The sequence below is a fragment of the Panthera leo genome, chromosome B3 (genome assembly GCF_018350215.1).
Source record: "Panthera leo isolate Ple1 chromosome B3, P.leo_Ple1_pat1.1, whole genome shotgun sequence".
In the NCBI taxonomy this organism is placed as follows: domain Eukaryota; kingdom Metazoa; phylum Chordata; class Mammalia; order Carnivora; family Felidae; genus Panthera; species Panthera leo.
In genome coordinates, this window is record NC_056684.1 from 114,817,509 (window position 1) to 114,830,833 (window position 13,325).

General features: G+C 47.5%; 1 protein-coding gene across 6 annotated transcripts in view; it reads left to right on the forward strand.

The window, feature by feature from the left end:
* Positions 1 to 13,325, forward strand: part of SUSD6 (sushi domain containing 6) — a 97,312-nt gene that overhangs the window by 78,951 nt on the left and 5,036 nt on the right. For 5 of the 6 annotated variants that reach the window (XM_042943623.1, XM_042943626.1, XM_042943628.1 and 2 more), the window contains exons 3-5: positions 6,613 to 6,810; positions 7,798 to 7,936; positions 12,260 to 12,687. In XM_042943623.1, the coding sequence (XP_042799557.1) occupies positions 6,613 to 6,810; positions 7,798 to 7,936; positions 12,260 to 12,687 (765 nt within the window). Of the gene's footprint in view, positions 1 to 4,314; positions 6,811 to 7,797; positions 7,937 to 12,259; positions 12,688 to 13,325 lie in introns of those variants that run through there. The other variant, XM_042943622.1, reaches the window with a different exon arrangement.

Here is a 13,325-nt window from a genome sequence, read left to right on the forward strand (position 1 = left end):
CCCTTTGTCACTGGCCTCCCTTTTCAGGATGTGGATGTGGGAGGAGAACCTGGGCCCGCAGACCCTCTGTTTCTGCCCAGTGCCGTGGAGAGGGAAGTCAGCCTTTCGGGTTCACACGTGACTCTGCCCCTTTCCTGCTAGGTGGCCTTGAGCAAGTTTCTGAACTTCTCTCACTCTCACTCAATTTGCCCATCTGTATAATGCTGTAATAATATGTTTCTTACAAGGTCTTTGTGAAGCTTAAATGAGTTACACATGTAAAGTGCTTGGAATGGCACTTGGCATTTATAGTAGATGGTTAATAAATATGAGCTGTTAGTACTGAGATTTTTAAAGGAGGCTTCAGAAAAAAAAACTTTTCACTATAGTCAGATGTGATTATTACCCTGCACCCCTGCCTCTTTGCATTTGTCTGGAATGCCCAGTCCCAACATTCTTGGGAGGTTTTCATGAGGAGAATCACCTTCTCTTTGAGCCTTTTCACACTATAGTATGACTTTTCCTTTCACATATAGAGTAGCCAGGTGTTCCAGAAGCTCCAGGCCTAGTTTATCAGGGGATGAGCCACAGAATGGAACCTGGTGTCCTGCCCTCCCCTGCAGGCCCAGGTCAGCTTAGTGGTCAAGCCTGCAGCCTAAGAACCAGAGTAGAGTGCCTGTTGAATCCAGCATCATTATTTACAAATGTGTGTTTTGGGGCAAATTACTCAACTCAGCTGAGCCTCATTGTTCTTAGGAGAAAATACAGTCCCTGCTTCATGTAAAGAGAGAACTCACAAGAGTGCCTGGCACATGTAATAATCTATTTGCAGTAATTATTACTTTCCTTGTTTTATGTCCAAAAAACAAAAACCCCAAACTGCACATTTGAATACCCTTTTTTGTCTGTTTTTACCTTGCTTTTTTCTCTGGCTCCGCTTATAATAAACCGTTGAGGGCTACAAGTAGAAATTGGACCTTCACATATCAAGAAGGGATTTTGAGAGCAAGCACATAAACAGTACCTTTTAAAACAACCTTCCGGGGGGACGCCTGGGTGGCTCAGTTGGTTGAGCTTCCAACTTCAGCCCAGGTCATGATCTCACAGTTTATGAGTTCGAGCCGCGTGTTGGGCTCCGTGCTAACAGGCTCAGAGCTTGGAGCCTGCTTCAGATTCTGTGTTTCCCTCTCTGTCTGCCCCTCCCCTGCTCATTCTCAAAAATAAACAAACATTAAAAAAAAAATGTAGAACAACCGGCTAGGCCCCTGGGCGGGGGGGGGGGGGGGGGGGGGGGCCTCCTGCCCCTGTGGCGTGCTTCTGAACCTTTCCACTGCTTTCAGATCGCCAGACTCCCCCTCTGACTCTCAGACAAGGACTCTTCTCCTGGATCTGTGCTGTCCAGTACAGTGAATCCAAGCCCCATGTGGCTACTGAGAACCTGAAGTGTGGTTAGTTTGAGTTGAGATGTGCTGACTTAACTATGGAAAAAAAAAATTAGATATCTCTTTAAAATAGAAAAATTTATATTTTATATAAATTAGGTTAAATAAAGCATATTATTAAGATTAATTTCATGTGTTTCCTTTTACTTTTTCACCATGGCTACTAGAAAATTTTAAATTACCCATGTTGGGGTGCCTGGGTGGCTCGGTTAAGTATCTGACTTCAGCTCAGGTCACGATCTCGCGGTTCGTGGGTTCGAGCCCCACATCGGGCTCTGTGCTGACAGCTCAGAGCCTGGAACCTGCTTCAGATTCTGTGTCTCCCTCTCTCTCTGCCCCTCCCCCGCTCACGCTCTCTCTCAAACTCTGACCCTCCCCTGCTCACACTCTGTCTCTCTCAAAAACAAACATTAAAAAAATATATAAAATTACCTATGTGGCTGCATTATATTTCTGTTGGACAGTGCTGCGCTGGATGTGTGATATCCATCCATTCCTTCCTCCCATCCTTATTTTTTCTGATCCTATTTCTCTTCTTTGCCACTGGTTCTTACCTTCCTCTGGTTGCCAGCAGTGCTCCTTACCGGAATTAGATGGTCTCTGACAAGGACGGCCCAGGCTAATAGAAGAGTTCACCTTTTAACACTTCCTTCTTTGCTTTGCATTAGAGTTGGCCGTGTGTGAGTCTGTCCTCTCTAAGCTTTCTGAGGGCACAGTCTTGTCACATTTACATTTATGGCCTCCTAGAGCAGCCTGTGGAGAGATGGAGGCTCTGAGTTACAACCAGAGACATTTACAATTCTGCCTCCGTGGTGTCCCTGATTATTACGACTGCTGTGTTGGTGTGCTGGGTTTGGGGAAGCCTTTTTCTTCTCCCCTTAATTCCCAGGAAAGCTTTTCTCCAGCCATCCTTTCTTTGGATGCTTTGATTAAGCACCTACTTCTCTGTGCTTAATGTTATGTTCTAAATGCTACTGCTCTGATTTTAGTCTAAAACTACATTATTTCAAACTTGTGCATGAACACTGACCAGTTTCTTAAGCCCTCAGTCAGTGTTTTAGAGCATGGTGTTTTCTTGATAACTGACGTCAGCCAGAATCTCTTTTGTTGAGTCTTTTTTTAAATGCACCAGGTATTTAAATGTCTATTTGCCTTCCTCACACTGACCTTCACACTCCCTACTCCTCATACCTCATTTTGAAGGGGCTCAAGTGCTCGTTCAAGTGTGTTACACTGAACAGTTTGATCCGGGGCCCTCTCCTGGAGCTCATTTTGATTTGCTTGTTACGGAATCTTATAAAGTTGGTTTTGTTTATTGCCTCCTCCTTCTAAAAGGCTGGTCCTCAGGACACAAAAGCAAAGCCCATTTAGAAGGGCTAATCAAGGGTTCTTGTTTTCTACTGAGGGTTGTAGGCTGCAGTGACTTGGAGGTGGAAGGATCAGCCAGCTTATTTTGCATCTTCTCTGTCTGCATCCTCCCCAGCTGGCTGAATCGTCTTTCTCTGAGGCCCCTGAAGAACTACTTTGCTGCTTCCTGTGCTTACTGGAGGCCTAAATGGTTGTAGGAGATAATGGAAAGCAGAGAAGGAAGCTAAGGAGAAATAATTGATTTTTTTCCTGTAAAATTTCTATCTTCTGGCTTTCTCCCTCTCTTTTTACAATTACGCGGCTTGACCAAATCAGATGAGTTCATCGTCTTCTTGCAGTTTATTTTTTTTTTTTTATATAGTTTTTTTTTTTTTTTTTTTTTTTTTATTTTTTGGGACAGAGAGAGACAGAGCATGAACGGGGGAGGGGCAGAGAGAGAGGGAGACACAGAATCGGAAACAGGCTCCAGGCTCCGAGCCATTAGCCCAGAGCCTGACGCGGGGCTCGAACTCACGGACCGCGAGATCGTGACCTGGCTGAAGTCGGACGCTTAACCGACTGCGCCACCCAGGCGCCCCTGTCTTCTTGCAGTTTAGAACAGAGCTTAAAACTCCCTCTGAGAACTTTGGGTTGTCAGAGAGAGAGGCTGAGATTAAGATTAAGGTAGCTTCTTGCCCAGGATGGTGGCTTCCAGAAGCCTCTGGATGATTATTTGGTCTTCCTGATGTTCTTCCATTTCTTGTTAACCCAGGCATCACTGAGAGGGTCCTTTTGAACACCTGCTCTTTTATAAGACTTTTTTTTAAATTTTTTTATGTTTATTTATTTTTGAGAGAGAGAGCACGAGCAGGGGAGGGGCAGAGAGAAAGGGAGACACAGAATCCGAAGCAGGCTCCAGGCTCTGAGCTGTCAGCACAGAGCCTGATGCGGGGCTCGAACCCACAAACCACGAGATCACGACCCAAACTGAAGTCGGACGCTTAACCAACTGAGCCACCCTGGCGCCCCGAACACCTGCTCTTTGCCACAACTCTCCCACTCTGCTGTTTGCCTGGGCAAGAAGGCCATATTTTTTTCTTGTGTTCTTGGTGTCTTAACATGACCTTGCCCCCTCCCCCCCCCCCCTTTTTTTAACCTCCATAGCCTCCTTACTTCCCTGGACCGGGGGCAGCCTCTTTGCAATGCTGAGCCCTATGCATTTGACTGGTTTCCTTTAGCCTTCACAGATAATGTGAAAGAACCTATGTGCATGTATTTGACCGTACTAGGGTTGCTGTACTGTTGACAAACTTTAAGGCTCCCTCCAGCTTTGTCCATCTTTGATCAGATTCAATTCTTCTTTTTTTTTTTTTTTTTAATTTTTTTTTCAACGTTTTTTATTTATTTTTGGGACAGAGAGAGAGCATGAACGGGGGAGGGGCAGAGAGAGAGGGAGACACAGAATCGGAAACAGGCTCCAGGCTCCGAGCCATCAGCCCAGAGCCTGACGCGGAGCTCGAACTCACGGACCGCGAGATCGTGACCTGGTTGAAGTCGGACGCTTAACCGACTGCGCCACCCAGGCGCCCCCAGATTCAATTCTTCTTATAATTCTCCCCTTCTCAAGACCCCTCAGAAGCTTCCCTTGTCCTTTGAACATGTTACAAACACCTCCTGTTGCAGTCAAGACTGTCTGCAAGATGGTCTCATTGCTTGTCACTTTTTTTTTTGCACTAAACTTTCCTTATGCTAGGTGATCTCATAGGTTTTCTAGATTTGGGCTTTACCGGCAGGAATACCAGCAGCAGGAGTGGCTTTAGAATCTGCAGCTTTTCCTCTGAGACCATCTTTCCCAGCACATTGGACCTGTGAGTGGGTCCTGCCTGCTTTCGGAAGCTGCCCTGGGGTGCTTAGCATTAATTATGCTGAGGAAATGACCCAATTAGACACAGTGCTAGGAGAGCCAGGGGATCTGTGGCAGCCTTGTTGCCCTGAACAAAAGAGGGAAAAATGTAAAGAGTAAAGCAGTTTACAGAGGTTCCTTTGGAAATCCAGCTGGACAGCTTTTTGAACTAGTTGGCCAAAGTTGCAAGAGGCACCAGGAGTGTGGTGGGTCTGTCTTCCTCCTGTTTAAGACTTTGGGTGAGGTGGGTGGCGTGGGAAGAATCTGGAGAAGGCGTGTCTCTAGAGGGCACTGGGGCACTTACTTGGGCTCATCTGCTAGTTTCAGAGAAGCTGCCCAGACCTCTTCTGTGCATCCCTTTGGCACCCACCCTGGCGTTATTGTCTGATAAATCTTTATAGATGAGTCTTTTCTCCCCATCTCAGCAATACACACCTTGAAGGCAAGGAGCCATCATCTCTTTTTCGACATGACTTACCCCCCAGCCTGGCTGGCAGTCTGCCTGCTTACTGGCAGTCTTTAGGTTGAAGGGAAGTGGTATTTGATAAGAGGCTGTAAGGGCATCTCTGTGCAAGGGAGCGGTGGGCAGTCTTGTGAGCGGGAGAGGGTTCAGTCAGGCTCCAGGTCCGTTAGAGGAAGTGGAAAAAAAAAACAACCCAACAGTTCTTATTTTCATACCGATGTTCTTGTGATAATCAGGATGGGGGCAGGATATTTGTCAGCAAAATCAAATGTCCTTTGGAATTTTCTATCTTTTATATTAGTAAGGCTTTTGGAAAGTTGAAGTTCATGGTACCTGGCCATCCTGCCAGCATGTCTTCTCCCCCAGCCTAGCCTTCCAAACAGAATTTCCTTTAGTGCCCCTGCTGTGTATCTCCTGTTAGGGCTAAGCACACCCACAGTCCATTGCCTGACTTTTAACTCTGCAGCATCAGTCTAGGATTGGAGGTGCAGGCCATGGAATCAGAGGTCACCCTTCTCATCAGGCCGCTTAGACCTTCCTGTTCCTCTGACTTACTGCTACAACTCATCTACACCAGGGTTTTCACCACACTTGGACTCCGTTTGCCTAACTGACCTGTTTGAAAGGAGGTGACCAGGACATGCATACTTCTTAAAGGCCCACTCAGCTCCTGGGGTAGAAGCAGTGTCTGCTGGTGGAAAGAGCACAGGTTTTAGAGTCAGAAGACTCGACCCTGCTCTCGGGTCTGCCCTTTACAGTGCCTTACGATTGGCTAAAAGTCATTTAACTTCTGTGGGCCAGTGTCCTCATCGACAAAGGGGAGTAATGATAACTAGGTCTTGGAGCTGTCAGAATAAAGGGATAGAAGGTGAAGATGCTTTTAAAGCTAAATAGTCTCGCCTGAGCGAAAGCTGTGGGCTTTACTGTGGGATGGGGACCAGTGCTGGCGGGGACTTCTCCAGTCAGGAGGAGGGCAGTACATGGGGGCTTGGGAAGGCCAGGAAATCCATCAGAAATCCCCTCTCAGGCCACGAAGGCGCATTTTTATCACACCATGGCGTCTTTTCTGGTATTGTTATCAGAAACAGGGCTAACGTTTCCCTTGCACAGGTTGACAGTGTTTTACCACCTTTCACTCTGATTCATTGTGTGTTTCAGTAGGTTTTATCAAAACCATATGATGTGCTAGGTCTCTGAGTTCACGACTGTCAGAGTCTGTCACTCCCTCATGGGTGTGGTTCTCCCAAGGCACATACAGAGCAAGAGGGGAAATGTTGCAAGCAGCCAGACTTTCCCTGCAGCCAGCGTGCTTCCTTTTGTCACTGGCAACCTGAATTTCCAGAGTTTGGCCAACAGCCTTTCTAAGAGAATGGCTTTCAGATCCTTCTGCATTTCCTGTCCTCCTCAGCAGCATGGACAGGATCCCACTGGGAAACCTCACTGCTGTATCCCCACACACTCTCTCTCTGTCTTTGCAGTGTGTTCCCTACCCCCGGAGCCAGAGAATGGTGGCTATATCTGCCACCCCCGGCCCTGCAGAGACCCCCTGAACGCGGGCAGCGTCATTGAGTACCTGTGTGCTGAAGGCTACATGTTGAAGGGTGATTACAAGTACCTGACGTGTAAGAATGGAGAATGGAAACCAGCCATGGAGATCAGCTGCCGTCTCAATGAGGGTTAGTCTGGCAGATGAGAAAGGGGGGCTGCTGGGGTCCTGCTTCCTTTAAGCTGATGGGAAGTGGCGCCCACTTCCTCCAGAGCACCTGTGTTGTGGGCGGTGTAGCTCCTTTGATGCCCCTCAGCCTCCCTTCCTTTGGGATTTCATGTCTTTGTAAAAGACGTTTGGGGTTGCTGGTGCGTGTCCCACTGCATTTCAGCTGAGCCACCGAGGGGCTTGGTAGCTTTATCGAGGCATCTGTTCTGCTTTGTAAAGTCTCTTTGATGCTTAGGATCTCTCGTTTGCCCAGCCAAGTGCTGGTGACCTTTGGCCATGTTCTGCTAACACCTTCTGGAGTGTCTCTTTTATATTATTTTTCTTTGAATGGAAATGGACTGTTTGTTATAGAGCTACAGTCCAGCTGGACAGAAGACCCCTCCTGCCTCCTCCTGTCATCCATGACAGGAAAATCCAACTGTCTGCAGGAAAGTATGTGTCCTACAGCTGTCTTCGTGCCTCACACTCGGGCTCCTAGACCATGACACCCTAGAGATGGATGGGGACCAGCCTGAGATTTGCAACTGAAGTTACAGGGTCTTAGAACAGGGGATCACAGCCCAGTTCTTACCAGTTTTCCTGCCATATGTGGGGAAACATGGGTGGGACCTAGGATGGTGGAAGGCTGTGTCCATGCACATGGTTGATGCCTACCAACCTGCTACTGAGGACAGGATCAGAAGTGGTTAGTAAAAGCCAGATCTCTAGGGGCATGGGAGGTTAGGTGTGAGATGGTCCTCAAAGGTCTGAAGTGAAGAGAATTTTAGATTCGAGAACAGGATGGGGAAATGACCCCTTACCTTATGTGTAAAAGCTGCTCCACACTTAGACTTCCAAAATGGCCATGGCCATGGCACCGTGCAAGGGACCTTTGACGAGATCAGCTATGGGGCTCACATGTTATGGGTCTGGGCACAGCACCCTTCTGATGATGGTTTTATTTCTGTAGACAAAGATGCCCACACATCACTTGGGGTCCCCACGCTGTCCATAGTTGCTTCCACTGCCAGCTCCGTGGCACTCATTCTCCTCCTCGTGGTGCTGTTTGTGCTGCTGCAGCCGAAGCTGAAGTCGTTCCATCACAGCAGGTGAGGCCCGTGGTCGGGGGCAGCGGGCATTGCCATGAGGCCTGGCCTTTGACTGCAGAGGGGTGCTTGTGGGCCTGGCAGCCTCTTCTGATGTGTGTGCCTAGGGGAAGGGGAGGGCCCTGCCATGTGTTCAACTCCTGGATATGCCTGGCACTGTGCTTATCATTTTGCTTATCATTAGCTTAATCCTCATTGGATCACTGCAGATAAGGAAGCTGAGGCTCAGAGAGATTAAGTCAAGGTCGTGACTCCTCTAGATGATGACCACCTGGAGATTTGAACCCAGACTTGTCCAACCCCCAAGCCTTGTCATTTGCCCTATACCAGTGGCTCTCAAAGTGTGGTTCCAGCAGCATCAGCATCACCTGGGGACTTGTTAGGAATGAGAATTTTCAGGCCCCATCCCAGACCAACTGAATGAGAAACTCTAGGGCCGAGACCCATCCACGTAGTTTCATAAGCCCTCCAGGTGATTCTGAGGCAGGCTCTGTTTGCGAGCCACTGCCCTGGCCCCCTAGTTCCCAATCCTGACTGCACATAGAGGCATCTGTAGGGAATTAAACACAAATACCAACACCTAAGCCTCTATCCCCAGACATTCTGATTAATTTGGTTTGGAGTGGGAGCCTAGCATTAGTGTTTTTTGTTTTGTTTTTTATTTATTTTTTTTTTTAATTTGTTTTTTTAATGTTCATTTATTTTTGAGGGAGACAGAGCGTGAGCACGGGAGGGGCAGAGAGAGAGGGAGACACAGAATCCGAAGCAGGCTCCAGGCTCCAGGCTCCAGGCTCCGAGCTGTCAGCACAGAGCCAGATGCGGGGCTCAAACTTACAGACCGTGAGATCATGACTCGAGTCGAAATCGGACGCCCACCCAGGCGCCCCTGTTTTGTTTTTGTTTATTTTTGAGAGAGAGAGAGAGAGAGAGAGAGAGAGAGAACGAGCGGGGGAGGGGCAGAGAGAGGGGGAGACAGAGGCTCCAAAGTCGGCTCTCTGCTGTCAGCATAGATATGGGGCTTGAACCCATGAAACGTGAGATCACGACCTGAGCCAAAGTTGGACGTTTAACCGACTGAACCATCCAGGCACCCTGTGGCATTAGTGTTTTTTAAAAAGCTCCCAGTGGTTTTAATGTGCGGCCAGGATGGCAACCACTGTGCCATACTGTGCTAGAAACAGAGGAAGTGGGGGTTTTTGCCCACCTTTGTCACTTTCCTTTTTTCAGTTGAGTGCGCTGCCCACAAGTCGTCCCAGACTGGGTAGATGGGGGAGGGGGTGGCAGTGGTGGGGGACTGGCCCTGAGGGTATCCCTTAGGGGAAACTCTGCCCCGGGGCTGTCATGGCCCCCTGCAGTTTTTTGGGCTGCCCCGGCAGCTCCTCATTCCCCTGAGAATAGTTGATGTGCACTCACAGCCCTTTATCAGTCACTGTCGTCATCCACAGGCACAGAGGAACAAGCTAAGTTGTGTTAAATCAAACGCTTCCTGGTCTGGAATTTACAGACCAGGCTCAGGCTAAGTTTCATCTTTGTGTAGTTGTGTGATTTTTCTTTCTTCTTTCTATTTTGTTTCTTTCGGGGGCTGGGGTGGGGGGGCAGGTAGTAGCTATTTGTTTTTTCAAGGTTGTTACACAGTTCGTAGAATGAAGAGGAACTACTTGAAAGAATTGGCTATTTCCATGTAAAGTCAAGCTGATCTGTTTGTTGCTTCATCCAAATTAGGGAGTATTTTCCCTTTGTAGTTACCTGGTAAGTGTGTTAAAAGTAATTGGCTGATTTTGCCTGACTTGAGTGGAAGAAAGATTTGTTTGTTTGTTTGTTTGTTTGTTTGTTTATGGGCCCTGTTCAAATTTTGTACTGTGTTACACATATTACTTTTTTTTAATTAAAAAGTTTTTTTTTTAATGTTTATTTACTTGAGAGAGAGAGAGACAGAGAGAGACAGAGAGTGAGCAGGGGAGGGGCAGAGAGAGAGAGAGAGACAGAATCTGAAGCAGGCTCCAGACTCCAAGCTGTTAGTTGGAACTCACAAACCATGAGATCATGACCAGAGCCAAAGTCAGATGCTTACCCAACTGAGCCACCAAATTAAGGCACCCCTTAATTTTTTTTTAATGTTTATTTATTTTTGAGAGAAAGAGAGACAGAGCATGAGGAGGGAGGGGTAGAGAGAGAGGGAGACACAGAATCTGAAGCAGGCTCCAGGCTTTGAGCTGTCAGCACAGAGCCCGACATGGGGCTCGAGCTCACAAACTATGAGATCATGACCTGAGCCAGAGTCAGATACTTAATCGACTGAGCCACCCAGGCGCCCCCACGTATTATATTACTTTTTAAACAACAACAACAAAACGCATTTTGAATAACAGAAGCTAAGCACGTACCAGAATGCACAGTGCTTTCTATGTGACCTTGCCATCAGTTTCCCTTCCTTCCAGAAACCTCCAAGCACTTCTGAGTACCACTTCTGTCATCCTCACAGTGTCTATGCCATTTGAATTGGTAGCATAGATTTTATCTGCAAGTACAGATGAGGAAATTAAGAGCTAATAACAGTCTAGCAATAGTAATGTGGTCCAGTCATGGAGCTTCTGTGTGTTCTGGTGTAATACCCTGAGGAGAGCACAGCATCACAAATGATACAGTGTTCCAGGCAAAAATTGACTGGAATCTTAATCCCAAGGAAACAATTAAGTCCGGACTGTGGGCTGTGGGACATCGTAGGAGACAACTGGCCTGGATTCTAACAAAAAGTATCCTTGTCATGAAGGAGGAGCTATCGTGGACTGTTCTAGAGGAAAGGAGATAGAATAGGACTAACCGCAATGCATGAGCCAGCCCTAATTGGGTCCTCGAAAACAAACGAGACTGCAGCCGAAACAGATCTATTTTGGGGTATTTAGGAAAATTTGAATGACAGTATTATACCATTGTTAAATTTCAAGGAGGTAATAATGTTGCAGGTATGTAGAAGAGGTTCTTCGGAGGAGTGTGCTGCTGAATAATGTTCTATTTAGCCATAAATAACTTACTTTCAGAATGGTTCAGGACAAAAGTGTGTTCATATCAAAAAGTGATAAAAAAAAAAAAAAGGTGTTTGCATAAATAAATCTCACACAAAGTTCAGTAAAAAAAGCCAGATACACATACACATATGTACACACACATTCATTGTATATCCCATTTATATAAAGATCAAAAATACGCAAAACTCAACTGTAGTGTTGAGGGGTTCATTTTAGGCAGTAAAACTATTGAAATAGAAAGCAAAAGCCTGATTGTCATGTAAGTTAGGATAGTGGTTACTTCCGGTGTGAGGAAGTAGGAAGTCATCGGGACAGGAAGCAAGGGTGTGTGGGGTGCTGGCAGCATGCTCTTTCTTGACCTCGGTAGGGGCAGTACCTTTGGGATAAAACAGTAAGCTGTATATTTTTCTATTTTGTGTGTGTGTGTGTGTGTGTGTGTGTGTGTGTGTGTGTGTGTATGTTGTAATTCACATATAATTTTTTAAGTTAAAGGTAAAAAGGCAAGCGGGGCACCTGGGTGGCTCAGTCGGTTAAGCGTCCAGCACTTGGTTTCAGCTCAGGTCATAATCTCACGGTTCGTGGGTTCGAGCCCCACATCGGACTCCACTCTGGTGGTGTGGAGCCGGCTTGAGATTCTCTCTCTCCCTCTCTCTGCCCCTCCCCCCCCCCACATGTTGTCTCTGTCTCTCTCAAAATAAATACACTTTTAAAAAATTGAATAAAATAAAGGGCAAGTACAGTAGCTGAGTCACAGGAATAGAATTCTTCACATTTTGACTCCGGCGTCCCAAGACCACAATGCTTCTTTTCCCTCTCCTTTTTTTAACCACTGCTGCATGGAAATTTAATTCACACACCACACAGTGTGCCCACTTAAAGCGTTCAGACACTATACTCACAGATATGTGCAAGCATTACTCTCTTACTTTCCTGTCCTCCCTGTGCTGCATAATGGCTTTATTTCTACGTCTCTAGGTTCCTAGTTTTTACACCGTATGAGAGGGCTGGGTGCCTGGGTACCCAGAGGGTAAGAGCCCAGGAACTGGATTCACATCCCAGCTTCTTCCCGCACCAGCTGTGTGACTGGGCAGGGTACTTGACTTCTCTAAGCCTCATCTGCATTCTTGGTGAATCTGTACCTGAAAGGGCTCCCCTGCGGGTTCAGTGGGATAAAGCGCTTAGTGCTGTGCCTGGCACGTTGTAAGTGCTCAAAACTGGTTGGCATTGTTGGTGTCGTCGTTGGTATCTGTTTCTTTGTGTATTTTCATTCTTCCTTTGTCTTTTTCTCTTCTGGATGCAGGCGCGACCAGGGAGTATCTGGCGACCAGGTTTCCATCATGGTGGATGGAGTCCAGGTTGCGCTACCGTCCTACGAGGAAGCTGTATACGGCAGTTCCGGTCACTGTGTGCCTCCTGCTGACCCCAGAGTGCAGATCGTGCTGTCAGAAGGGTCTGGGCCCGGTGGGAGGAACGGACCAAGGGAGCAGCAGTTGCAGGACCAGGGGGCCTGTTCCTCTGCAGGCGGAGAGGAGGAGGCCCCGGGCCAGTCTGGACTATGTGAAGCCTGGGGCTCTCAGGGCTCAGAGACTGTGATGGTGCATCAGGCAACCACCTCTTCCTGGGTGGCCGGCTCAGGGAACAGCCGAGTGGCATACAAAGAAGCCCCAGATTCAGAGAACAGTGACATACAAAGCCTTTTATCCCTCACATCGGAGGACTACACAGATGGTAGGTGGTCTGCACTGATTGTGAATTATGAGCTGCTCGGGGGCCTTGCTGGGAGTGAGGAGGGACTGTGAGCCTCTCTCATAATTGGGTATTTGGAGGCAAAGGAAGATAATACCTGGGGGATTAGCCTGCAGAATAAGGCCTCACCCTCTGTTCCCGGCAGGGCTTTGGGCTCTGTGTAGGAGACTTTTGACTGTTGTCTGTGAATCTTCGTAGTTTAGAGTTTCCAAAACTATTTGTGGTCACAGGCCTGTGCTAAATCAAAGAGAGGACAGCTGGCTGGAGGCGGGAGTAGGGTCTGTTCTCTTGTGATGATTTTTATGTTCCTGAAAGGACAGGAGTGACAAAGAGGTATGGGGTCATGTTACAGAGAAAACTGGAGCCAGTCTTTCTTGCTCGGGATTCAGCAGTTTCATTTTCAACAGGACCGTGCAAGTCCTGTGCTAGTTGGTTTTCTTGCACTGTGTCAGTTAAACCTCACAGCGATCCTGAGAAGTAGATACTATTACCATCCCTATTTTACGGATCAGGATACTAAGGCCAGAGGAGGTGTCACTTGCCCATTGGTAGTAGCTGAGCTGGGATTAGAGCCCGTGTTTATAACCCCACAGTGCCATGCTACCTCTCAGGTGACTCTG